Source organism: Siniperca chuatsi, linkage group LG15, assembly GCF_020085105.1.
Source record: "Siniperca chuatsi isolate FFG_IHB_CAS linkage group LG15, ASM2008510v1, whole genome shotgun sequence".
NCBI lineage: Eukaryota > Metazoa > Chordata > Actinopteri > Centrarchiformes > Sinipercidae > Siniperca > Siniperca chuatsi.
Window position 1 is genome coordinate 23,738,937 of NC_058056.1, and position 24,727 is coordinate 23,763,663.

At 38.1% G+C, this 24,727-nt stretch overlaps 1 protein-coding gene across 1 annotated transcript in view; it reads right to left on the bottom strand.

Annotated features, from left to right (window-relative positions):
- The window catches only part of galnt16 (UDP-N-acetyl-alpha-D-galactosamine:polypeptide N-acetylgalactosaminyltransferase 16), a 40,878-nt gene that overhangs the window by 4,434 nt on the left and 11,717 nt on the right, over positions 1-24,727 (bottom strand). The window contains 12 exon segments of the mRNA XM_044166775.1: positions 283-399; positions 1,332-1,458; positions 2,713-2,796; positions 3,759-3,851; positions 4,939-5,065; positions 5,994-6,097; positions 7,053-7,137; positions 7,544-7,631; positions 14,084-14,205; positions 19,526-19,591; positions 23,630-23,697; positions 23,789-23,887. Of these exon segments, the coding sequence (XP_044022710.1) occupies positions 283-399; positions 1,332-1,458; positions 2,713-2,796; positions 3,759-3,851; positions 4,939-5,065; positions 5,994-6,097; positions 7,053-7,137; positions 7,544-7,631; positions 14,084-14,205; positions 19,526-19,591; positions 23,630-23,697; positions 23,789-23,887 (1,180 nt within the window).

The following is a 24,727-nucleotide window of genomic DNA, read 5'->3' on the forward strand; positions in this document are numbered from 1 at the left end:
TGGCACATTAAGGACAAACGAGCAGCTTGATTCCAAAATGAGATATCCATTTGGAAAAACTGAGACCTACTTTTAAAATGACTGATAGTGCAAGATTAAAGCAAATTCCAAGTTTCTTTTGTTAACCCTTAGTTAACACAATAACTTAGCAGAATAGCTTGTTTATAAAAGAAATTAAATTAGACTTTTTATGGCACTCTTTAAATGTATTGTGGAAAAAATGTTCAAAATGTAACTGAAATGTACTGTATTTTGAAAGGCTAATGAACAATTTCTTCTTACCTGTCTGGGCTCTTTTGTACTGCAGGGCTCCATCTTGACCTTTGACCCTGCTGTGAAGGCTGAAATGGCCAGGCAGAGGTCCTGCTGCCGGATCAGTGGCTCTATTAGTTCCCATCTCTGCAAAACACAGAAAAACTGTGGTGGCTGCTATCGTCTCAGTGAAAAACATAGAGTTTGGGTTCATGTGATTTACAGGAACCTTTGGTTTAATTTATTCTTTTATAATGTACAAGTTTCCATCTATATGCTACTAATTCAAAAGGTTACAACTGTGCACAAGGCATTTAACCTTATTGAAACCTGGTTTAAAGAGATGCAGTGTGAAATCAAGGAACTTGGGCTGGGTTTACTTCCTGAAAAGGGAAAAACTGTTCCAAGTTTTTCTCACATTTACTGGCTTGAACCACATTTCCTTGTCGGCAACATAACCACAGGTTGCACAGGATACAAACATTACACACAATAATAACTGTGATGTCCAGCTGAGTTGGTATGCATCATGATAAATATAATGGTAAAATCGTAACAGTGATTAGTGTGACTAAACTTAAATTAAGGCTTGGCATGTAGTTCCTCATGTGATGATTGATAACATGAGTTTATCAGCTCTGTAACCAGGCAACAACAATGTTTTTTTATTTAGGCTACAGAACAGGAGACTGAAGGATCTTGGCATTAACATGTTAATATATGTAAGTTTTACAAAATGAAGGTAAGAGCCATTTATGTCACCATACTTTATGATAATTTGTCAGCTAAATCACAGAATACATTTTTACTATATTATATAAGTCATACAGTCATTAAATTTTGTACACATCCAAGCATCTATGTAATTGTTCACATTTGACATCATCACTATTGCTTGGGCCCTTTGCACAGAATCTGAGCTCTTACGTAGTCCATGTGCCTGCTATATACTCAAACCAGTGCATTAATTATTAATATGCCCTTACACCAGTGTCATCAGGTCAAATTCCTGCACATTTTCATATTTTCTGGTAATAATTCAGACTTCAGAAGTCTCCCCCTAGTGGCAGAGTCCTAACCTGCGACTGCGGCCTGATGGCGCCGATGCCCCTGCACTCTGCCAGGCCAAGGGTGTCTGTCCCACGGGTCTCCAGACACAAACCGCCTTGTTTCAGCACACTGGACACAGCTTCCTGCTCAGGGACCCTGAGGGAACCATTGACAGAGAGAAGTGGGGCCAATGAAAGGTCTTATTACAACAATGAAGAACAGATGGATTGAATTGACTGGTCGCCCTCCTGAGTAGAATCGCACCACAAGTAATGCGCCTTTTTACAACACATATTCATAAAAATATACAATTACTATTCGAGAGACCACTGTTATTTGGAAGCATGACATAAAGCAGATAAGCCAGAGAGGTGGGGGCTGAGCTTTAAGAAACAAGCTAGTGGGATACACACTGTGACCCCACTCAGAGTTTCCCATCCAAATCAGATATATTTAGATCATTGGCTCTGAACTTCGGGGTCATGACATCCCAAGGAGTTGCAAGATTATTAAGAGCTTAGGAAAAAGAAATTCCTACTGCATTCATTATTGTGTCTTTTCTTTCTCTAAACATGCTTTTTTTCTTTTGAAATGAAATCACGACTGAAAATCATTTCTGCCTCACTGCAGCCTCTTGGCCTCCTTAAATAATCAATCAAAAGAAACACAGGAAAACACATTTTTCACATGAAATATTTTCCATTTGTTGGTTTTTAATGGTGTTTGGAAGGAAGGTTTGGCCCTCTTTGGTGTTGCATAACAGACAGCACAACATGAATTTTAACAATTTTATAATGGCCACAGGTCAGGCATAAAAGTCATCCAAAAATTTCAGGATAACATGCATACAAACCGTATACCTTGCAATCGAAAATGTGTTTTGCTTATTGTTACTTCACTTAGATTTTTGACCTTCACTGTGCAGAGTTTGACACTAGAAGGATGTTTCTACATTCATCTGCACACCTTAAATCTCAGTTTAAGACGCGTACGTATGAGCGTGATTTTGTGAATTTGTAAACCAATCGTGGTTCAGTATGCAGCCTACATAAGTGTGATGTGGAAACTTGAAGCCTCCAGGTCACATACACTGAGAATGGACGTTATAGTGACGTAGGAGACATCTTGTGTCCAGCAGTTAAACTTTTGAAATGAAAAATATTTGCATATTCACAAATTCTGGATTTTTCAATGGGAATTTTTAACAAGATAATTAAACTTATGTTGTGGAAAAAACATATCAGACACAACTAATTATTATACATTTATTATTAGTAATATTATTTATTATCTATGTATTTTATATATCTTAAAATATGTCTGCAGGGGAAGCTTTGTAAGATAGTATGAATTAAACTGAGCTGCTATCACTATCATTCATGTTTAACAGGTTGTGTGTGAGTGTCGCACCTCAGCTCAGGATAGACGTTCTCCATATACCAGCGGAAAGGTTTGCAGTTCAACTTCCGCCGCAGTGTCAGACGGTCTGCAATGCTACAAAAAGAAAACACATAAGGATGTAGGGACACAGAGAGATCAAGTAGAGAGGAGAAAATAGAAAAGGGAAGGAGGAGAGGAGAATGAGAGACACAGTAAGAGAGATCAGTGAGCATCTTGCTGATCTTGATGCAAAGAACTCAGCTGACCCTACAGACTCAACTAATGGGGATCTTATTAATAGTGTTGAACCAGCAATAACTCTTTTCTGCTAATACCAGAGAGGGCTTTCTGTTATAATCTACAAACACAGCACTGAGTGCTCTCTTGTGTTTCTCTGGCGCTGGGCCTCTTATACAAATAGAGATGAAACTATTAGTCCGATAATTGATGAGTCAATCAACATAAAATTCATTGGCAACAATTTTGCTAATCAGTTTATAATTTCAGTAATTTTTTCAAATAAAAATGTCAATCCTTCTCTGGTTCCAGCTTCTCAAATGTGAGGTTTTGCTGCTTTTCTTTTGTTATATATGATAGTAAACTGAATATCTTTGGGTTTTGGACTGATGATTGGATAAAACAAGGAATTGAAGATGCCCCCTTGGGCTCTCGGAAGTTATAATAGGCATTTCTCACAAGTTTCTGATATTTTATAGACAAAACGATGAACTGATTAATCAAGAATGTGTCCTTAAAGAGAGTGCACATAAGAAAATGGTGAAATAAAGAGATCTCGCTTACTAGCTCTATTATTTATATTAAGAGTTTGTACGGGAACCAATTGTTTGTTATTAAAATTCTAAGCATGGTTAGAACGACTCTTTTACCACATTGATTGCTTGACTGAAGCATTAAAGACTGTGCATAAAAGATGGTATCTGAGATTTACAATAAAAACATTGAGAAGAGACAAAATCAGTGAATCTCTAACCTGAATGAAACATAACCAAACCTGTATGTGAGCTGCTGTCTGTACTGTACGGTGAGAGAAGAGCGTGACAGTGTAATGGACATACCTGCCAAAGGCCTTGCCCTGGGCTGACGGCCTTGCAGAGTAGTAGTACTGTTTATACTCGTCCATCCACACCTCAGCAGCCCGGCGGGTGTTCCTGCATGGACACAGACACAACACCTGCTCAGACGCAGTAATGACAGTGCTGCTGGCATCCTAATGACAGTGTCCCACGCAGGAGCATTCAGACACAAACATCTCCATCAGGAATTTCATCTTCCTTAAATTCTCTGTGTATTTGCAAGTGAAGACAAATTGGGACAGTTTGGGACCAGTCCGACTTGTTTAAGGAATTCAGCAGCAGTATCTTTTAGACAAGATATTTATACAAAACTACAGCTGTATTTCCAGCTTTAGTTGCTGATATGTACAGTATACTGGTGGTAAATCTTGTCTGTGTTTAGGAAGTGATGAAATAAAGGCCCTAATGCAGAGGTTCCCAACATCGTTTACACTGTTTTTATTACAATTATATTGTTGGGGAGCAGCCAAAAAACAGAAATTTAACATCATTTGCTGGTTACTTATTAAATTAGAATACAAATAGACCTCTAAGAAACACTTGGGTAGTGTTGGCCTGACACAGATCTCATATACTGCTGAATGCTGAAAGGTGCTGGTTGCCTTGCATACTAACAACCAACTGTAAAAATAAGTATACTGTTCTTGGGGGCAAAAACTAAATCTCAGATTACAACTTCAAAGAAATTACAGCAAAAATAGCCTATAAAGTTTCATTATTATTCAGTTTTTGTTGCTTAATCATATTGTTTCCTTGCAGCATGGTAGAAAAGGTCCAGGCCCAAGAGTTGGAAATCTCTGCTTTAGTCTATCCAGAGAAAGCTGGATCCTGGTCACTAAGAACAACTTCAAGATGAGAATTGAGTAGTTCACTATTTTTATGTTATGTGATGTCTGGGTGAAGACGTTGTGCAAACTTTTTAAAAATTCAGTTTCTTGCTTACTCATCTCTCACTGCCACTTGAGTCGAAACATGTGAAAAGTGTGAAGTTTGCCTGGTGAAGCACTTAACGTCACACTGAACTGTGCTGAATCATGTGACACTTAAGATTTTAAGGCCGACTAAAAGATTAACCTTCTAGCAAGTTGGTAATTTGTTTTGCAGTGTAATAATACTGTGCAGCAGACAGGATCTCAGGCTTCTAACAGATCAACGCACTCACTTAATGTAGGTGAGAGCATTGCCTTCTGGGAAGTCGTACGGGTGTCGTTTCCTGAACACATGACCCACGCGGCTGCAGGGAAGAATCTCCAGGCTTCCTCCGCACATCCACACCCGGAAAGAAAGCTCTGCAGGAGTACAGACACAGAGGATGAGGTCAAGTTGTCTCAAGTGGTGTCTGTCTGTCTGTCTGTCTGTCTATCCATCTATAAATTACACTGCTGTGCTGCATCATCCAAATATTGGCCTGGCCATTTTCACCTGCTACATTCTTTATGCAGCAGATTGCTATAAGCTGTAAATCAGCAGAATGAAAGCTGTTGTAGTGGACAATTTAATGCCCTGCTGCCTTGCAAATTCCAAGGACACAATTGACATTTCGGAGAGCGGGCTGCTGGACTTGTGCAGCACCCAAAAGCATCTGCGTTTGTCCAGAGCCAATATATACAAAAAAAAATTAAGACATTAAAACGTCCCGTTGCATCACTTGAATTTGAATTTTTCATTGTTATTTATGTGTTTAGTTTCCAAATAAACACAACAGTCAGTAAGAAGAATAAACGTTCTTTTCTTCATTCATTTTTGTTCCAAACTAGTGATATTTATCCAAGGTAAAATCCATTATACCTCATTGATTTACCTTTTAAAATCAGTGACTTGTTGGATGTTTAAGTTCAGCTAAATATACTGTAGGGATTTGGTTTAATAATTAAATTCAGTATGCTTTTTATTTTGTAAAGTAAGTGCATAATCTCCTATCCACCTACTTCTCCTCTTCTGGAAACCTCTAGGAAAGTCCACATATCAAAATGTAAACATCTTTTAGAAAAGGAAAGTTTAAGAAAATGAAATGAAATCCTACTTTCTGGCTCTTTTAGGAACATTTACTGTAAATCAGCTTATTGAACATACATAGAGTAGAAGTATTGCCAGTAGGGCAGTAAAGCTTGGTTTTGTGCATTTAAAGGCATTCTGAGTAGGATACATGTGGAGGATGATTAATAAAAAGTCATTATTCTGATTCAAGTAAACGTTACAAATCATCAGTGAGCTCACCAAAGTTCTCCCCTCCCCAGATGTCCATGTGGGTGTCATACTGGCCCAGGTGGTTGAACCAGCTCTTGTCCATGACAAAAATCCCACCAGCAATGACGGGAGTCCTGCAGAGTAGGGAGGAAAGGAGTCACTTACATTTTCTACACTTACTGTAACTCACACTCTTATTCAGAAAGACTCACTAATGGGGGGAGATCTTCAATCCCAAAAATTGTCAAACTAATTTCAGATTGGCCATTTTTAGAGTTTGGAAAGGTTTTAGAAGCCTGGAGATGGAATTATGATGATGATTTCTAATTCTGCAGAGAAGATTGTCATACTTCAATATAAATGCAACAGCAAGAGAAATAGTGAGTTAGGCAAGGGTGCAACTCCACAGGCCGGCGACAGGCCTTCTATGTGTTCACTGTTTTGTGCTAATTTAATTGAACATTTGTTTGTGAAAATCTACTAAAGCACACTACCAACTGACAAAATAAAGGCCTTAAGGTGGGTCCTGCTTTATTGCCTGATCTTGAGGTTTTGTAGAGGGTCTTTGTGTCAAAATTCAGTTTTAGACCTTAATATTTCAGTTTTGTGCTAACATGTAGTGTATTCCTAAATTAATTTGTATTTAACCACTCTGCAAACTGGGAACCAGGTAATAGTTCAGCGTAGCAAAAACAAACATAGTGCCCCTGTGGCACTCTAGCAGGTTAATCCTGCCATGGGCAAGAAATATCACAAATGTTCCTACAAGACAGAAAATAAGAGATGGCAGAAAAGGTTTTATATTGTTAAACGAGAAGTACTCCTATAACTAACTTTAGTGAGAGCATAATTTGAACTTTTTGTAGTCTAGGATCTAGTGAAGAATATCTAGGAAGATGAATATCTTTTTTGTATTTTAGCATGTGTCAGTATGTTTTTGCTTACATCCTTTGTACTTTGATATTAATGCATATCCATAATATTTCATACATATAAATAATATATGTTTATGATGAATTATTCAGGTTAGGAATCAATACTATGGCGCTATGGATCCCTACACTATGATAACAAGCTTTGTAGACACACCTGATTGCCTGTGTGGGGTCGCTCCTCGCCATTTTCTGCTCGATGGGAATCTGCTCCCATTTGAAGTGGAGACTCCAGTCAAATCCTAAAGTGAAAGAGTGCAAAAATTGAGACTAAAAGTCAGTCCAGCAGTTAAATTTACAACCACTTTGTCTAGACATCAGTTCTAAAGCAGCCAAGAAGACAGATAGTATCCTGCTCATTTTGGCTGAACTAACTTTCATGATTTCACCTTCTAAATGGGCCGACTCTTCATACCGATCATAGCATCAAGTCCTTGCAGCAAATATTTTTAAAAACTCACTTCTGTTGAATGAAAACTTTGTATCGTCACAAACTTTACTTCCAGATGAACTCTAATCCATTTAGGAATTTCTATCATGGATTTTGAATTGGCCTGGCTGGGATTGTGAGGTCATATAATGAGGGTTTTGCGAAACAGGGGTTTTCCTTGACTGCAGCTGTGTGTTATCAGCTGTTACTGTGCAGACCTCCTCTCAAGTCAGCCGAGGCAGCCAAGTAGGCAAAGTTATCCAGGCTGATGACGTCAATGATGGGGCTGACCACTCGCGTATGGTCCTGCATGGGAGGAGAAGGACAGACAGACAAATCATCATTGAGACAATAATTAGAAGTGATTGAACATTTTATACTTGAACTCTTTAACAATATTTATATGCCGTTTTTAACTGCTCTGCAATGATGGGAGTCACAACAGGTTTAAGTCAGTGTCTTTAAATATGTTTTACACATTATAATCCTTTAAGTCACAGAGGTGATGTGGTGGAAAGATTGTTAACAACAAACAGTCACATTTATCTAAGATAGCAGTTCCAGCTACAGTAATTATTTTTATGTTAACCAGATTGTCGGTTAAATAGCTCGACAGCTTTGTGTTTCTGAATCATTGGGATGGTAACTTAAAGCTCTTTTTAATAACAGATAAATTGCAGAGTAGGGATTTCTGCCACAACTTCAATTACTACCAAGGTGCATGGAGAGGGGAAATAGTCTAAAGAGGTCAAAACTCTTTTATAAGAGGAATGAACTAATCCTGTGGCAAGACATTTCAGTGAAATGAAGCATCGCATTTCATCTTTGTTTCTCTGAGGCATACAAGTGATTAAGCGCTGCCAAGGAAATGTCTATTTTCCCAGAAAAAAAGAGAGAAGTATTTTGGATTATTTTTATCTCAGAAGATTATTCCCAAGAGGCATGAAAATGGAGATCTCAATTGAACAGTGTTTTATGAGTTCTCAAATGTTTATCCGTAACACATCCGTAATTTAGCCCCCCTAATGAGCATTAATAAGCAATATGTAAACACTTAAGACGTGTTGATGACACATTATAATGTAGTTGTAAAGAAATGCAAAGGCATTTATGACTAACTGTCAACAACTGTAACTCCTCTTATGATGCATCTGCAACTGGTGTTTAAACAGATTATTTGATATCACAACATAACATAGTTTGTAGTTTGTACAAATCTGTTTATACACAGTTACTGATGCTTCATAAGTTAGAAAACATTAACCAAGAGTTTATATACTGCTTATCAATGCCAAACTGGGGGGGGGTTAAAATAAAAAGTTACTGTACCTATTTATCTGCTTAAGTTATTAATTTTGTGTGCTTTGATTATGTTTCTCAGTGCTTGGTTCTCTTTTTATCTCTTTGTAATGAGCTGTATGATGACCCTGATGAAGGCCACAAACTGAAACTCGTTGGTCTCACAATAAAGTTGTTCTTAATACTACAAGTGTTGCTGGAGTTTTGACTTCTTCCCAATAACAGATCAATCAACCCAACATTCTAGAAATCTTATTCAGTCAGTGTAGCCTTAAAAAAGTGCAATATCACATACTCAGTCCTCCTGCTGTTTTTGCATTGGATGAGGATGATAATAAATTGGAATTTCTGACCTCATCAAAAGATGTTAGAAAAGGTGCCACAGGCTGTCTAAAGTCTGTGCAACTGAAGCTTTTTCTTGAACAATGTCTCAATCAGACAAGAATCTTCCTCAGAATCAAGTGAAAGTTCAGCAAAGTAATTATCGATTAATCGATATATATCACTGTAATGAATATCAAATATCAGATCGTGCTCTGGGGGCAGTGAATTAGTCGCCCACTGGAATATGTGACTAAAGGCAGTTTAATAATTATTTAATTGCCTGCTTTTTGATTAGAAGTGAACTAGAACAGTACACTGTACAAATACATGTATGCTCAAAGTGGACCTTAACTCGTCCCTTTTTTTGAGTTTGTAAGTTTATAGTGTTATATTATGGAAAATTAGAATAAAAACTGAAAACCAGCCATTTAATGCTTAGATTGTTCAGCACATAAGCACCTCTGAATGTGCCAAACCTCCCCATTCTTCCCACAGTTCATAGTGAACATGAATTCATGACAAATAAACTCTGAACCGTTAAACTACTTCCTGATGGAGAAGTAACATGAACCATAAAGTAAACACGGTGGAGAAGAGAACTGTTGATTGTGTGTGTGTTTGTATGCGAGTGTCGTTTGCATCTGTCTGAGAATGCGTGTCTGTGCCAACACTGCTGTTTGCCCATAAGGCATCTATGTGTGTGTGTGTGTGTGTGTGTGTTCATGTAGTCGAACAGTTTAGCATCGGGACAATCCAAAGGACTGTTTCTAATTAGAGCTGTCCCCCTCTTTGCTCAGAGATTGAACCCATCGTTAACTTTGTGTTCATTGCACCAAAGAGTGTGGGGGAAGAGCAAGTGTGAAATGCCACTCTGCCAGAGAGCAATTTGGAAAGTGATGCTCTCAACAGCTTTAAGCAATAGACATTTATTGGGCTTTTAATGAGCCTCTGTGATTTGGTAATGCATGAAGAGGCTGCACTTCCAAAATGGATGTCACTGATCTCTCAATATCGCTACCCTCTTTTCCTCTTTTTGTTCTCTCTTTCTGTGTCTGAATTTATTATGGTGTCAGAGTGCTGTGATTTTGTCTCTTACATCTGGCTGCTTTTAATGTAGCTGATACAGGTATTTAAGCTTATTCGTGTGCTACTGTCTGTCAATTTGTGGAAAAGTGGATTGATTTACATGATGAAGTGAAAAAAGAGAAAACAGAGAACTGAAAAACGAACTTTAGAATAGAATAAAAAGCTCTATCCTCCATAACTGGAGATGTGTTTTGTGCACGCTGAATTTCACAGTTTCCAAATGCCATTTGACGTGTGGTGATCTCTATTCCTTCGCTTTATCGCACAGAAAACACACTGTCCAGCTTGGGTTAAAGATCAAGAGCCAGACTTACAGGTACATGCTTATTGCTCATACACAGTGTGGAGATATTTTGTTGTTTGTGATACAGATTTGACTTTTTACTTAACAGAAACATGGCAGAAGTATTCTCTGTGTTTATATCTAAATGCATATTATCTTGAGTGATTAAGAATGAAATCTGGTCAAACAATACAATAAATTTAAAATGTAACTGCAAGTGATAAGCCTACTAACTAGCGTAGCTATAGGCATTGGCATTAGTACAATTTTGAGGTATTTGTACTATACTCTGGTAGTACTACTCTACTTTATATTTCTACTTCACTACATTTCAGGGTGAAATACATTATCTGACAACTGTAGTTACTAGTTACTTTAAAGATTGATATTTTACTATATTTACACAATATAAGAAAAGCTCATAAATATGATGTTTTGCTTTGTATATAAAGTAGTTGAATTTAGCTCCACCTCGACCAGAGACAACATTAGAATACTGCTTATACTTATATAATAATAATGATTTAATAATATAATATAACAGTGACAGGGGCCATTGTGCCATCATAATGAGTAAAAATTTTTAATGCAGATATTTTACTTGTAACAGAATAGTTACATTGTGGTACTGCTACTTTAACTTAAGTAAATGATCTGAATACTTCTTCCACCACTAACCAGCTAACCTAGAAAATGTCATGGCTATGGTTGATTTTTTTTCATTGGATTTCATACTAATGTCACTCTAAATAACATTTTGGCACCAGCTTTCACTTTATCAATAAGACAGTTTCCGCCTCAAGAGCAGTTGTGCTTCTGAGAAACGTCTCTTAGCTAAAATGCTAATTGTTCATGGTCTATTAGACAAATGGTTCCCATCCTGGGGTCAGGTCCCAAGATAAATATGAGGGGGCTGCAGGGTTGCACAAAGATTAACAGGACGGGAAAGAAGAAAAAAACATATTTTCTGCTACACAAAGTTAGGTTTATTTTTTTTAACAGTTTTTTTAACTTAATTTTTTTAACTGGCAGTTGGTGAAGTAGCTTCAATTTATGGAGTCACAAGCCAAAAAGGTCGGGGGCCACTGCATTAGTTATGGTCAGTGAATACAAACAAGGAAAAAAAGGGATAGGGGCATCATACAACCAGTGATGATAGATTATGAGCTACTTGTTAAGTGTATAACTGCTGTATCAAAAGTCCTTCAGCACATTATAATTATTCTCCATGGTCTAAAAAAGATAATGACTTTTAAGAAATTAAGTCACCCAAGAGGTATGAAATGTCACGACCAACCTGGTCAGAAAATGAACGCGCTGGAGAGAGTGCATGTGAAAGGTTATACCTTTCACTGAAATTATATCTCTCTAATCCCCCATCATTTGTGAGTGGAGAGCTCATTATTGGTACTTCATCACTAATTAAATTTAAGCAGTTTCAATTACTGCTCTAAATTATCAAATGAAAAGCGTAGTTATGTTGCATTAAAGGACATACTAGACGGTGATCCTTCATCAGTATTCCAGCTCTCAGAGGCCTTTATGAACCCGGGACTGTGGTCTCAGGGAGACTAATGAATCCAGGACGGGGTGTAGCTGGACCGAGGAACTGGTGAATTATTGCTGAGCCCGGCGCTCTCATGAATGCCAGACTAAAAGATTGTAATGCAAGCTGGATGAGTCACAGCTGCCCGGAGCCAAGGATGAGTGTACGGAAACACAAACACGATGTGCATGCACTCACAATGTGTAGAGTCTTCTGAATAAAACATTGAGGGGTTTTGTAAGAGATTTGAATATGAGTTTTGTTGCATGCAGAGTTTTTGAATTAATGTGTTTTAGTTTGGTTATTGTCTGGTGTACTTTCTGAACAAACATCAGATGTTTGTCCTTCTGCAAAGAATTGTTTACTTTTTCTGCAGTAAATAGACACTTAATCTTCTTTAAAATAGGAATTGTTCAACATTTTTTTGAGCTATACTGGCTTTCTTTGTGAGAGTTAGATGAGGAGATCGTTACCACTATCACGTCTGTACGGTAAATATGAAGCTAGTCAGGAGACAGTTAGCTTAGCTTAGCATAAAGACCGGAAACTAGGGGAAACAGCTAGCCTGGCTCTGTTCAAGAGTAACAAAATAGAGCAGCACATCCAGAGCTTACTAATTAACATCTCATTATTTTTGCACTTCAGCTTTTGTACAGATGAAACACCTGAGATATAATGTATTAACTTGTGAGCTTTAAAGGTGCTGGTAGGGGGATTTTGTTACCCTCAGACAGAGTCAGGCTAGCTGTTTCCCCATGCTTCTTCAAACATGAGTGGTATCAATCTTCTCATCTAACTCACGGCATGAAAGTGAATAAACGTATTTCCCAAAATGTCGAACTATTCTTTTATTTAAATGTTGTGTCTAGTATTTTCCGTGCATTGACAGGACTGGAGAAGCATTTGGAGGAAGAGAGGAGAAAAATTAGATAAGATTAGATAATGTGCTTGTTAATAAAGTTGTTTTTGTAATAGAGTCTTATGAATAAATAGCATAGTGAGTCGAGGTCGTTGAGACAGATGCAGCACTTCTTTAAAACCAATGGAGTGGATGAAAAAATGAGGCACACTAAAGGCAGCTCTGTCTGATTGTCAGACTTTAGTGGGAGCACACATGAAAGGAGAAGTAATTACTGAGAAAAATCTGAAATGAAACAGCTCCTCCTGCAGAGTCAGTGGGAATGTTTGCCTGTGATTGGGGATGACAGCAGATTTGGGGAGCAGCTGTGCTGGTTAGAGCCCAGTCACAGGTTCGTAATGTCAGGGGAGGGAGGAGACAGTCAGCAAACAGCCTATTACTCATTAGTGAGGGATAAAGGTCTCTTTCCACAGTTACACCTCTCCTTATCATAATACCAGACTCTCATGTCTCAGTAAGTGCACACGCTCATCTCAGACTCTTACGTGTCTCTAAATCACATATTTACATGCTGAGCGCACTTTGCTTGCATGACTTTGTGAAACTGATACAGAAAAGCAGACTTGGACAGAAACAGTGAGGGCTCAAAGCCAAAAGGTTCACATGTAAATGCCAGTGAAATTAAAAATGACAGAGCAAAAATTCCCTTGATAATGAAGAGTGGCTGGTTTTGCATTTCATCCTGTTCACATTTTCGTTTTGAATTGCGAAACATTCATGTGTGGATGTGATGGTAGTGTCCCTGGTGGGCTGCATAATTTAATTTGTAGGATGCGTTGAATGGGAAGAATCTTCCCACTGCATTGAAAGAAGACTGTTTTTGATCAGAAAAGAACCCAGCATGCAGCCTGAAGCAAGAGCAAATGCTATGCTGTCACCATGCACAACACAAACCACTGCAGCAACACAAAACAGATCAACTAATATGATGAAACACTTGAGAATCAAGTGGAAAACGGATTGGTTGGGAAAATGGCCCCATACGCTTTCCAGCAGAAACAAAGTGGAGTGTGACATCTATCTGGTGTAGTATGACCTTAATCTTAGCCGAACAAATTAAGTGTTTATTTAACAATATGCAATGCCAACTTATTACATCACAGCCAATAAAATCTAATCTGAAAAGGAGCAAAATCCCCTGAAGCGTTACATCACAGAGGCAAAAAAAAGTTGCACCTCCAAAATGCATGTGTATGATCGTGTGTGTGTGTGTACGTGTGCGTGCGTGTGTGAGCTGCATGTATTAAGTGTCTAATTGGAGAGTGCGAATGACGGCAGACTGTGAGCCTGTGGGTCTGTACCTCCTTGACTCTCTGGATCATCGGCTGCAGCCAATCAGCGTTGACCTCGCAGTGGCTGTCCAAGAAGGTCAAGATGGAGGCAGAGGCCGTGTTGGCTCCTCGCACACGTGATCGGATCAGACCTGAGGGAGGCACAGGGAAGAAATGACACTGAAGTCTGAAACCGTTCAAATATCTACACTTTGATTAAATTGGATGCTGCTTCACTGCAAGTAGGGATGTTGTAAAGGGACTGCTCGCATTAAACTAAAGCACATTGTGGGTCACTATTCAAGATGCACTCCACTGATTTAACATGTTGTAGTCAATTTACTTGTCACAATGAATACTCCTCTGCCTGTTAACAGTAGTATCATATCTTCTGTGGCTCTGTAGGAGCTTTGAATTTGAGAAAATCACTGACTGTCTTAAACTGAGATGGAGATGATCATTCACTCTTTTATTTCATTTCGTCTATTGCAACTCCCTCTTCACCTGCCTTAGCAAAACACTGTACTGCTTACATATGGTCCAAAATGCTGCAGCTACTCTACTGACCAAGTCCTCTAAGGTCTCATGTGACACAGATGCAGACCGGCTCCTCATCAAATTCAAAATTCAATTCAAGGTTCTTGTGATTATTTATCGAGCTCTGCATGGTGAGGCAAATGAATCCCTTATTGAATCTTTAATTCACAATCTCTATTGAATAGTCTCTTTCTGACACTACAGGCATCTGCAAAGACAGAAATGTTCTAAAAGTATGGATACACCAAAGTCAACAAAACAACTGCCAGATGCAACATTAGCGGGAGGGAACTCACAACAAGTCCATCGTGTTAAAGTAAGAACTTGAGGCATTTTTGATAACTCAAGTGCTACCACCGGTGTTACCGCCTATATCAGTGCAACAACCATTTCGCCTTCAGGCAATGTTAAGTTCATTGTGCATGCAGAGAAATCTGCAATTTATTTAGTTGATAATTGCTGAATGATAAAGTAGAATAAATATTATTTCCACTGTGTTGTTTTAACTGCTGTAGCTCATCCCCCCAGTGGGGGTCAGCAAAAGGAAAAATGAGTCAGGACAGGGTTAATGAACATCTCAGAGCAGTGACAAAATACCGTATGTGGTGAAGCCCTCCACCCTTTCAGCACAGTATCACATCTAAACAAAAAACAGGACATATTTCTTTAACAAAGCGATGTCTTCATTCCCCACCAAACAGACTACTTAATGTAATAAGATTCAATAAGAGATTCAAAAGGATTCTGATTCGATTAGTCGATTCAGAACTGGATTCAGATTCAATAAAAAAGTTATTTCTGATGTTCTGCTCTTGAAAGGTGCTATATAAATAAACGTACGGCTCAATTGACATTGCTTGAATTATCTCATCTTCGGCACAGAGACCTCAAATTTATAACAGAAACCCTTTTTACAAAGTAGTTGCAAGAGTTTGAAAATCAAAAAGTCAGGGAGGGTCAAACAAAAGATTGACGTTATCATTAATGTAGGATGTTTTTTAGTATTTGGCTCATATTAGGAACTACAATTTGGAATATTTCAACCTCTGCTGCATCAATTATTGACCATTCTTTTTATAAACTGTTCCTTGTAATTCCCCAACTTTATGGAAGTCCAATACTAAATGACTGGAGTCTGCTTTAAAGGAAAAAAACACTCCTACCAAGTGTTGATTAATGCACCCACTCTCCCTGCCTTGCCTTGTCTACTTTATTTTAATTTTATTTGTTGTTATGTTGTTTTCTAACAATGACTTGCAACAGCTACAAGTGAACAGGTGTGAACTTCAGGTATGGATTGCAGGTGGAGAGAATGATTGCAAAAGGGAAAAGAGTTTTTCCAGATGGCTGCATTGCATTCTGGTCTACTGAGGCAACTAGTGACAGAAAAATGTGTCTCTCTGCCTCTACAATGGATTTCTCCATATTTTATTATTGAATATCATTGCAAAACAGAAAGAATATGTTGATCTTTGATTACAAGTGATTCACAGCATGTTTACAAGTGATGTTTTTAAATGGCTAAAGGCTTTTCTGCTGTCAAACTCCATTTAAACTGCATCCAAAAGGTCTTCACAGGTCACATTGTCTCTGTTTCATCAGCTATCTGCCTGCAAGAATTAGAAACAAACAAACAGCACAGTAGTACATCTCCAGTTTTTTTAAACAGTATCAATTTTCCTTTTAAGTTCTGAACAATTTGAAGACCTTTGCTCATTAAATAGTTGTTTTTTTTCTTCAGGAGGGAATTGTCTGTGTTTCTGAGATATTTACATTTGACTTTTAGGTGGAAAAGCTTCTACGGAAAAAACAGCCTTTTGAAATGAAACCGGTTAATTGGATTGGTCTGAAGTAGTTACCAGAATGTGTCTCGCCTTTTGCCCAGTTTTTAACAGTTTTAAATTGCTTGTAAAAAAAAAAAAAAAGGTGTTAAATTGGAGCTGAGAGTAAAATCAATTTTAAAGGACACCTTGCTAAGAACAGAATTGCTACAGGCAAGAGAGGAATGGGAATGAAGGTGTCGTTCTCATCAAAAGCGTGTCTGCAATCACAGTAATTTGCATTTAACACAGGGAACTGTGGTGGAGGTTAATTGTCTTCTACAGTTAATTAAACAGATGCATCTCATCATCTGAAGAGTTTTATTCTAAAGTCTAAGATCATTAAAATAACAGAAACTTGTGAAATAGTTTGAAAAGATAATTGTGCTTTTTAAAAAGAGTACAAAAAGCAGTCCTGGAGTCTAACATTCAGCTGATTATTTGTAGCTGTTAAATTAATCTATATTAAACTTGATGCTTGATGAGGAAGTTATATTTCTCAGAATAATTTAAAGGATTCATTTAGCCCCCCCTCCCCTCACTTGAACATCTCACAGCATCAGCAGGGATGAAAAGGAAAGATTTATTTGTGCTGTATAGAAGTCATAGGGAAGGAGAGATTATTGTCTACGTCTTTTTTAAAACAAATTCCTCAGAGATGCACTTTGTAACGAGGCAGTTCTGTCTCAGGAGCCTTAAATAACAAGCACATGCAGTACGAAGCTGAACAGAATAAATAGGATTCAACAGAAACTGGTATGAAGAAGCTTGGCTCAGTGCTGCTCAGTGCAGTTTGGTAGTACATTGTTTTTACAAACAGACTACTAAAACATTTGCCAAAGTGCCTTTTTCTGAACCTTTACTTAAAGGATGAGGCATTGCAACATTAAACATTTTTTGTTATTGGCAAAAAATCCCATGAAAAGACCAAAACCAACAATGTGTTAGTCTGTCTCACAATACTTTCTCACTTTCCTGCCGTATCTGTGGCTCTCAGCTCCAAGCCCATTGATTCTTACTGAATATAAATCTTTAAAAACAGGCCAGGAATACAGAGTTTTATTTTAAGAAAAGACTCAGCAATCTCCCAAAACAACTGGGAACTGTAGTTTTTAGCAAATGTTACTCATCACGGAGAAAATAGGGCATTTGTTAGAGCTGCAGATTTGGTTCGCTAGCGACTATTTAAAAACATTTAGAAGACTTTAGAGATTGCCAACAAACATATTAAAATACAATTATTTGAGAATAACTAATCTTTTAAAACTAAAATTAACAATTTAATTTAAAAAAAAAGCAAAAAAAAATCATTTAAATACCAGGATACACCAGGGCAAGATTAAAAAGGTGAGCTGCAAGCTGTTTCTTAGAGGAGTTTACAGATGTCGCATGTCCGATTTTTATTGGCGGTCTATACCACACTTCTCATCTATAACAAGAAAAGCCTAATCATGCTTGTTTGTTGTAACTGTGGATACATTTAATGCTCCAGTGCTTGATGACCTCAGGCGAGGAGAAAGTCAATGATGCCTGAAGGTGTGAAACCATTAAGAGCTGTGTAGTAGGAATGAAATCTTAAAATCAATTCTTAATATCACAGGGACAAGGACTGTTCTCTTTTACAGTAAGTGTGTTGATAAAATCTCTGTATTTCTTGGGTCATCCAGTTAAAACAATATTAATTATTGTTCATTTTTACCTCACAAAAGCTAACAGAAAGATTTAGATTACTTTCATGGTTTATTCTGTGACATGGATTTGGAGACTCTTTTAAAGTAAACTTGAGCTCACTCTGGCTCGCGTACCTCGGATGCCAGTTGGGAACTGCTGGCCTAAATCCAATATGCTTATGTTTTGTCAGCATGTGGTTCGTAAACCCAAACAAAGTATTTCGGCTCCAGTGAGAGCAGCAACACAGGCAGCAATCTGAGTACGAGGGATTACTGTTAGACATCCAAACAAATCAGTAACACAGGTTCTTGACTTGGCTTGGTTTTTTGTTTGGCTGAACTTTCTTGTTTTGTAGGTTGAGGATTTAATCTAATTCAGGGATTAATTTAATTAAATTCAGAAACTTGTGGGTGATGACTCAAACAATGCAAAACATTTTGTGTTTTTGCATACGAGGAAGAAATGGAAAAAAAAAATGTCACATACTTTGTAGAGTTGATATCCAAATTTATTTCTCATGTCAGGTTTGTGCACCTGTCCACAGGAAGTGACAAATCCAAATGTACTATATCGCTACTGTACTTCTACTATACTTGATAGAAATACATACCAGCCGCTTTTTGGATTGTATGCATTTCTATCTTTGTTTTTTCTCATTTTCTTTGGTGGGAGCTGTACCTCTGTGTCAGTAATGTAGACTTTGGTTGTTTTGTGTTGATTAAGTCTTTGATATATCAGCTACAGTCTGGCTAAGTTATTTTTTCTCACTGGTTGTGCTGAAAATATTAGACAACTGATTGACTGACAGAAAAATTAATCTATTAACTATTTTGGTAATCGATTTTATAGTCATTTATCTGGTTATCTCTGGTTCCACCTTGTGTGACGATTTGCTGCTTTTCTCTTTTTTATTTTATTGAAAATTTAATATTTTGGGGTTTGTTCAGACAGAATGGGTAATTTGAAGATGTTACCTTGGGCTCTTAGAACTTGTGATGGGTATTTTTAAACTATTTTATTCACATTTTACTGAGTAAACTATTAATTGATCAAGTGATTGTTAGTTACAGCCCAGTTTTCTTTGGTAACTGCACTGTATTCTGTATTACTTTGTCTATTTTTTGGGTCTATTTTTATTTTACTTTAATTGATCTAATTAATGATTGATTTTATTTTCCTCCTCATTGTGTTTTTAAATGTAGTTCTAATGCATTATGTATTGTAAAGCGGTTTGAGTTGCCTCTGTGTTTAAAAGGTGCTGTACTAATAAACTTGTTTATTAACTTGTTCATTTTTCTTTATTTAAGATACTATGAGTAGCAGTTATGCTTTCATGCTGGATTGCTTAGAAAACAAACAACACACAGCACCTTTTAGCCCAGTCTCTTTTCCATTAAACCAATTTGCATCCACCCCACCTTCCCCCCCGTCCCTCCACGCTCACCCTCTCTCCTGTCGTTCCTCAGGCAGCGCACTTTGGGGATCTGAGAGAGCAGCTGGCAGTCCTCAGCTGGAGGAGGAAAGCAGAGGAGATTGGATGTTATGGTGGAAGCAGAACACACACAGAGAAAAACATTCACACTCTGTCATTCACACACCCACAAACACACACATACATGGATTTTTAGTGCACTTAAGCACACACAAACACAGTCACACAAGGAGATGGTTACACAGATGCACACCCTCAGTAAAGGCCACTTTTACCACAGTATGACGTAAACACATCACATTCAAACACTACATCTGTCAGTGCTCCATCACATTCCTGCAAATAATCAGAAACACCAAAAGCACACAGTTCAAAGTGACTGAGTGTGCAAACAAAACAGCTTCATTTCGCTGGATAATTCAATTCAAAATCCTTTTTCCATAAACAAATCGAGCGAGCAGCTCATTCCCATCATCCACTCCCTTTATATACATGAGCAATCTCTGGCGCAGACTTTTTGTTGATGCCTACGAACGGACATCATTACAAACACAGGTATGTACACACACACACACACACACTTGAGAGGATTAGCATTAGCAGCAGAGAGTGAGTGTGATCTTGCTAAGGGGTTGTGGGTAGATCATGCAGACCCCCTCCCCAGCAGCAACACAGCCTTATGCTGACAGAAACAAACATGACAAGTTGTAATCCTCCTTGATTAAATTTGCTATGTGTACAAAACTGTTTGTTTGCATTTAAGCGTCAAAGTGTCATATCACAGGAGATGTGTGTGTAAGAGTAATACTGTATTAGTGCTTTAGTTTTGCTCGTAAGGAAGAGAAAGCTGGTGTGTGTGTGTTTGTGTGTGTACTTGTACTTGCTACATAGTGAGGACTGAAACACGTTTTCTACCTGCAGAGTGAGGACATTTTTGGAAAGTGAGGACATTTTGGCCGATCCTCACAACTTCAAAGGGGTGTTTGAAGGTTAAGACTTGGTTTTAAGGGTTAGGTTAGAATTAGACTATGGTTAGGGTAAGGGTTAGGGTTAGGCATTTAGTTGTGATGGTTAAGGTTAGGGTAAGGGGCTAGAGAATGCATTATGTCAATGACGGTCCTCACAAAGATAGAAGTACAAGGATGTGTGTGTGTGTGGAGTGAAGAGGAGGGGGGCTTTAACCACTGAAGAAGGGCAGAAAGTCACAGATCACACCCACGGAACAGATGTTGTACACTTTTAGCCAGATTGTGTGCGTGTGCATGTGTGTGTATGTGTGTGCGCACTTACGTGCATTATACAGTTACATGCACACAACTGCGTACTCTGCTCCACTTGTATCCATGTTTTGAATATGGCCACGCAGGACTAAATGAAGTATAATTTAAAATGCCAGACTACATACATTAATTTACAAATTTAAGTTTTTTGTCGATGGGAGCTCCTGTCCCATAATGCAGTGCACAATGGAAATAAAAGAGCTTCTTATTGAAATAGAAAATTAGCATTAGTGATCTAAAGTTGGAGTTTGACTGATGTAATCCGTGCCACAACGTGCATGATTTCCTGTCAGTACAACACCGCAAAGGCCTTTAATTTATTGTACGCTAACTGCCAAAATAGTGCACGGTTAACAACAGCACAAAGTGTTTACTGGGGGTGTTTTCTTGTCTCGACATTATTGGAGTCACATGCTGTCGTCTGGACTCGCAGTAAAGATCACTGTCCTTGATTGAGGACGGCGTCCTTATGATTAAGGCAAGTCTTAATAGGATTACACTCAGGCAGGATGATCCCTCCCCCTGCTGCTGAACGACATCATCTTCCACCACCTCCTCCACCCGTCTGCCTGCCAGGTCACATCTACTGACCTATCAGCTCACACTCTCACTGCCTCAGCTGACTGCCTGTCTAAGTCCCTGGCTTAAATATATTTATTTATTTAACTATTTTGTCTTGCTAGTTATTTGAAAACAATAAAATAGTTGGGTGAATATGTCTGAATATACATGAATATTCTAAAAATGCGGGCACTTCAAAAGAGGATAACAGAAAACAAATACATTACAAAATCTATTGTATTAGGCTGGTCTAAAAATTCAGACATTGCAAAACATGAGCAAATACAAAAGTTCAGTGAGAAAATACATGTTTGTTTTTGTAATTTGGGTGAACTGACCCTTTTAGTTTCTCAACACTAAGATGTGCTGGATGTGAGTGTCTGTGATTGTTGCTCATACAGAAGAAGACGTATGCTAAAAAAAGCTGAAAGATAGAAGTTGAGAGTGGGAAACACATTCCTGACCTTTGTACAAAAACAAAGACACCTGTGTGTTTAAGTGTTTGTCTGCTCTGACAGTATTGCAGTATCGTAAAATAAGTAAGGTCGTAAAATCAATGATTTACTGTGAAAATAAGCCATATTAAAAATCAGACTTTGAAATGATTTATAAAGAATTTAATTTTGTGTGGGTGGTATCTGTTTCTGTATCTTTATATACAATCCATTGATTAGTCACATTACTTAAAAGTAGAGCTTGTACCTCAGTGTGTGTGCGATCTGAAAGAAAAAAAATCCATGTTCATTTAACATCATGTAGTGATTTGGGGTTTTAGAGAAAATGCTCAACCCCCTGCCTTTAAACCACAACTTAAATGGCAGTTTTACTTTGCTTTTCTTAGTGGGGATTACTGAGACTTTTAACAAAACACAGCATTAGAAAGTGGCAACACATGGAGACCACAGAGAAGAGCTGGAGGAAATATAACAGTCGCCTAATGGGAGGCTTATTGGTTCACAGGCAGACTCAGTCAAAAGTAAAAGCCACAAACCAGAACCAAAGTGTGTTTGTAACGGTTTCACATCATAATTAATGCTAAAAATTTTAATCCAAAACAGGGAGGAGGTTATAAGTCTTGCTCAAGGACAACAGAAAGTTATGAGACTGTTTCCGCTCTGACCCCATGGTACTGCCAGTTTAATGTGGGTGCAGGTAGACTGGCTGCAGCAGAGGGAGAATAAACAAGGCATTAGTAAGCTAATAGAGCTCCCGCTGCTACTGCCGCTGAGACACTACTGTTTAGATGTCTGGCCAGCTCTGACACCTCTGAGTGTGTCTCCGTGTGTGTGTGTGTGTGTGTGTACAGAGCGCATGTGTGCAGTGAGTACACAGTGAATGTAGGTCGCTGTGCTGTTCCCACAGAGAGAAGATGCATGTGGTGGTAATTACTGTGGACAGTGTGAAGCATGAGCTCATTTAATTTTTCTACCTAATGCTGACATGGGGGAATAATTACTGGTTATCCTCTAATTCTACAGTCCTGGTCAGCTACATAAAAACATAACCTGCAGTTTCTAGTGCTATTAGCTGATTTGTTTTCTAAATGTCAAGGTCATTTAAAATTTTGCTTTTACATAAAAACTAAGCAGTTTCTCACGATGGTAGCAGCTCCTGCTCATTTCTGCTATTGCTGTGTTGTTAATGTATTTTTATCCCTCAGCAGCATCACTGATCAGTTACATAAAAAGTGAGCAAATCCTCAGGATGCTCTCACCCACGATTCAATTTCTGATTTTCTGTGATATCAGACGCCAGTGTGACACATGTTCAAAGCCACTCCTGTCTCTTGACATTAACCTGCCACCTACATTTTCCTTTTATTTGGCTTACTCGTTTGCTGGAACATTCCTTTGACATTTGCATCACACATTTTCATAGCAGATGGCAGAATGAAAAGAGCTTAACACCTTGCACCCATGGCTGCAGCCAGGATTTTAAAAATACAGAAGTCATGGGTCCAGATTCCCTCAGTGCCCCAACTCCTGAGGGAAATATCTGGATCTTTATCTGCTAAATGCTCCACTATGTTCACCTGCTAGTCTCTAACTTTCTCTGTTTGCTGTTCAGTGCTAAGCAGGTTGTGTACTGTGGGTTTTTCTTAAGCATTTTTTTCGCTGAAAACATGATTGTGCTTGTATTTTAACTGTGAATAAACTGAAACTGAAACTCTTCCTCAAATTCCCAGAAACAATGCAGATGACAAAACCTTAGTGTGCTCAATGGCAGCTCCACCATAACCATATCTTTCATCAGCAATTAAAAAGCAGAAACTCACGGTCAGAGCTGAAGTCGTCTATCAAGATTATTTCTTGAATCAGAGGTGGAGGACTTCGCATCAGGACACTGGGAGGAGAAAAAGAGAGATGGAGATCAGAAAGCAAAACTCAATGTCATTTTCCTGTCTCATCGGGCCATTTGTGTCCGACCTCATTACCTTTTGATGGTGCGAAGGAGAGTGGAGCGAGCCTCATTGTGGAAAGTGATGATGATACTCGTGGAGGGAAGGTCTGTGTCATAATTCAGAGATGCACACCTACAGAAAGAAGAGTTTATTACACAGTAAAAGCAAGTTTAACTTCTTTCTCTTTAGAAATTGCTTTCTTTTGAATTGCCTCAGATATTTGGCACACAGTGAAAGAAATATCCTGTCCTTGAACACACACATATACTGGGCAGCATTTTGGGCAGCTGTGATTAGCAGCGGTGCCCTGTGGAGTCGCCTCAGCATTGTTGCCGTAGTGACATGGAAATATCTGGTTGCCAGGCAACAATTGCATCCTTTAACATGCAACCTGTTGGAAGCTTTAAGCCCAGGTCAGAAGACATGAAGATGAAATATCACACACTACTGATTCTGTTACTGTAAACCAATTCACTGTTTGTTTACAGCAACAAAATAACAAAAGAATTGTTTATTTGTTTCTTGCTTCATAGAAGAAAAGTTAAGGCTACAAAAAATAAACACAGAGGAATCATTATCACAAGGTGACACAGATGAAGTTTGTATGAAGCCTCCATTTGCTTACTTTATAACTGCATACTGTATGTAGATTCATCAAGACCTGTTGCCATTTTATATTAGATTCATTTGTGTAAATAATGAATAAAATCCAACAGCAGCTTATCAAAAGAAGAGAAACTGGAATTGGGGATCTTAGTGATGCAGCATACAAGATCTAGACAAAATAATGTTTTTGAAACATCTATGTGTGCAGTTTTTATGTGATTGGAGCATCTTTCAAATCATTCTGTTGGCATAAGTTTTTGTTTATAGAAGGATTAGGCAGTACTGGTGAAAACTGGTCACAATAGCAAACAGTATCATTATAACTGCCTGTAACTGCTTTAATTGAGTTTTTACATTGTTTTTTTG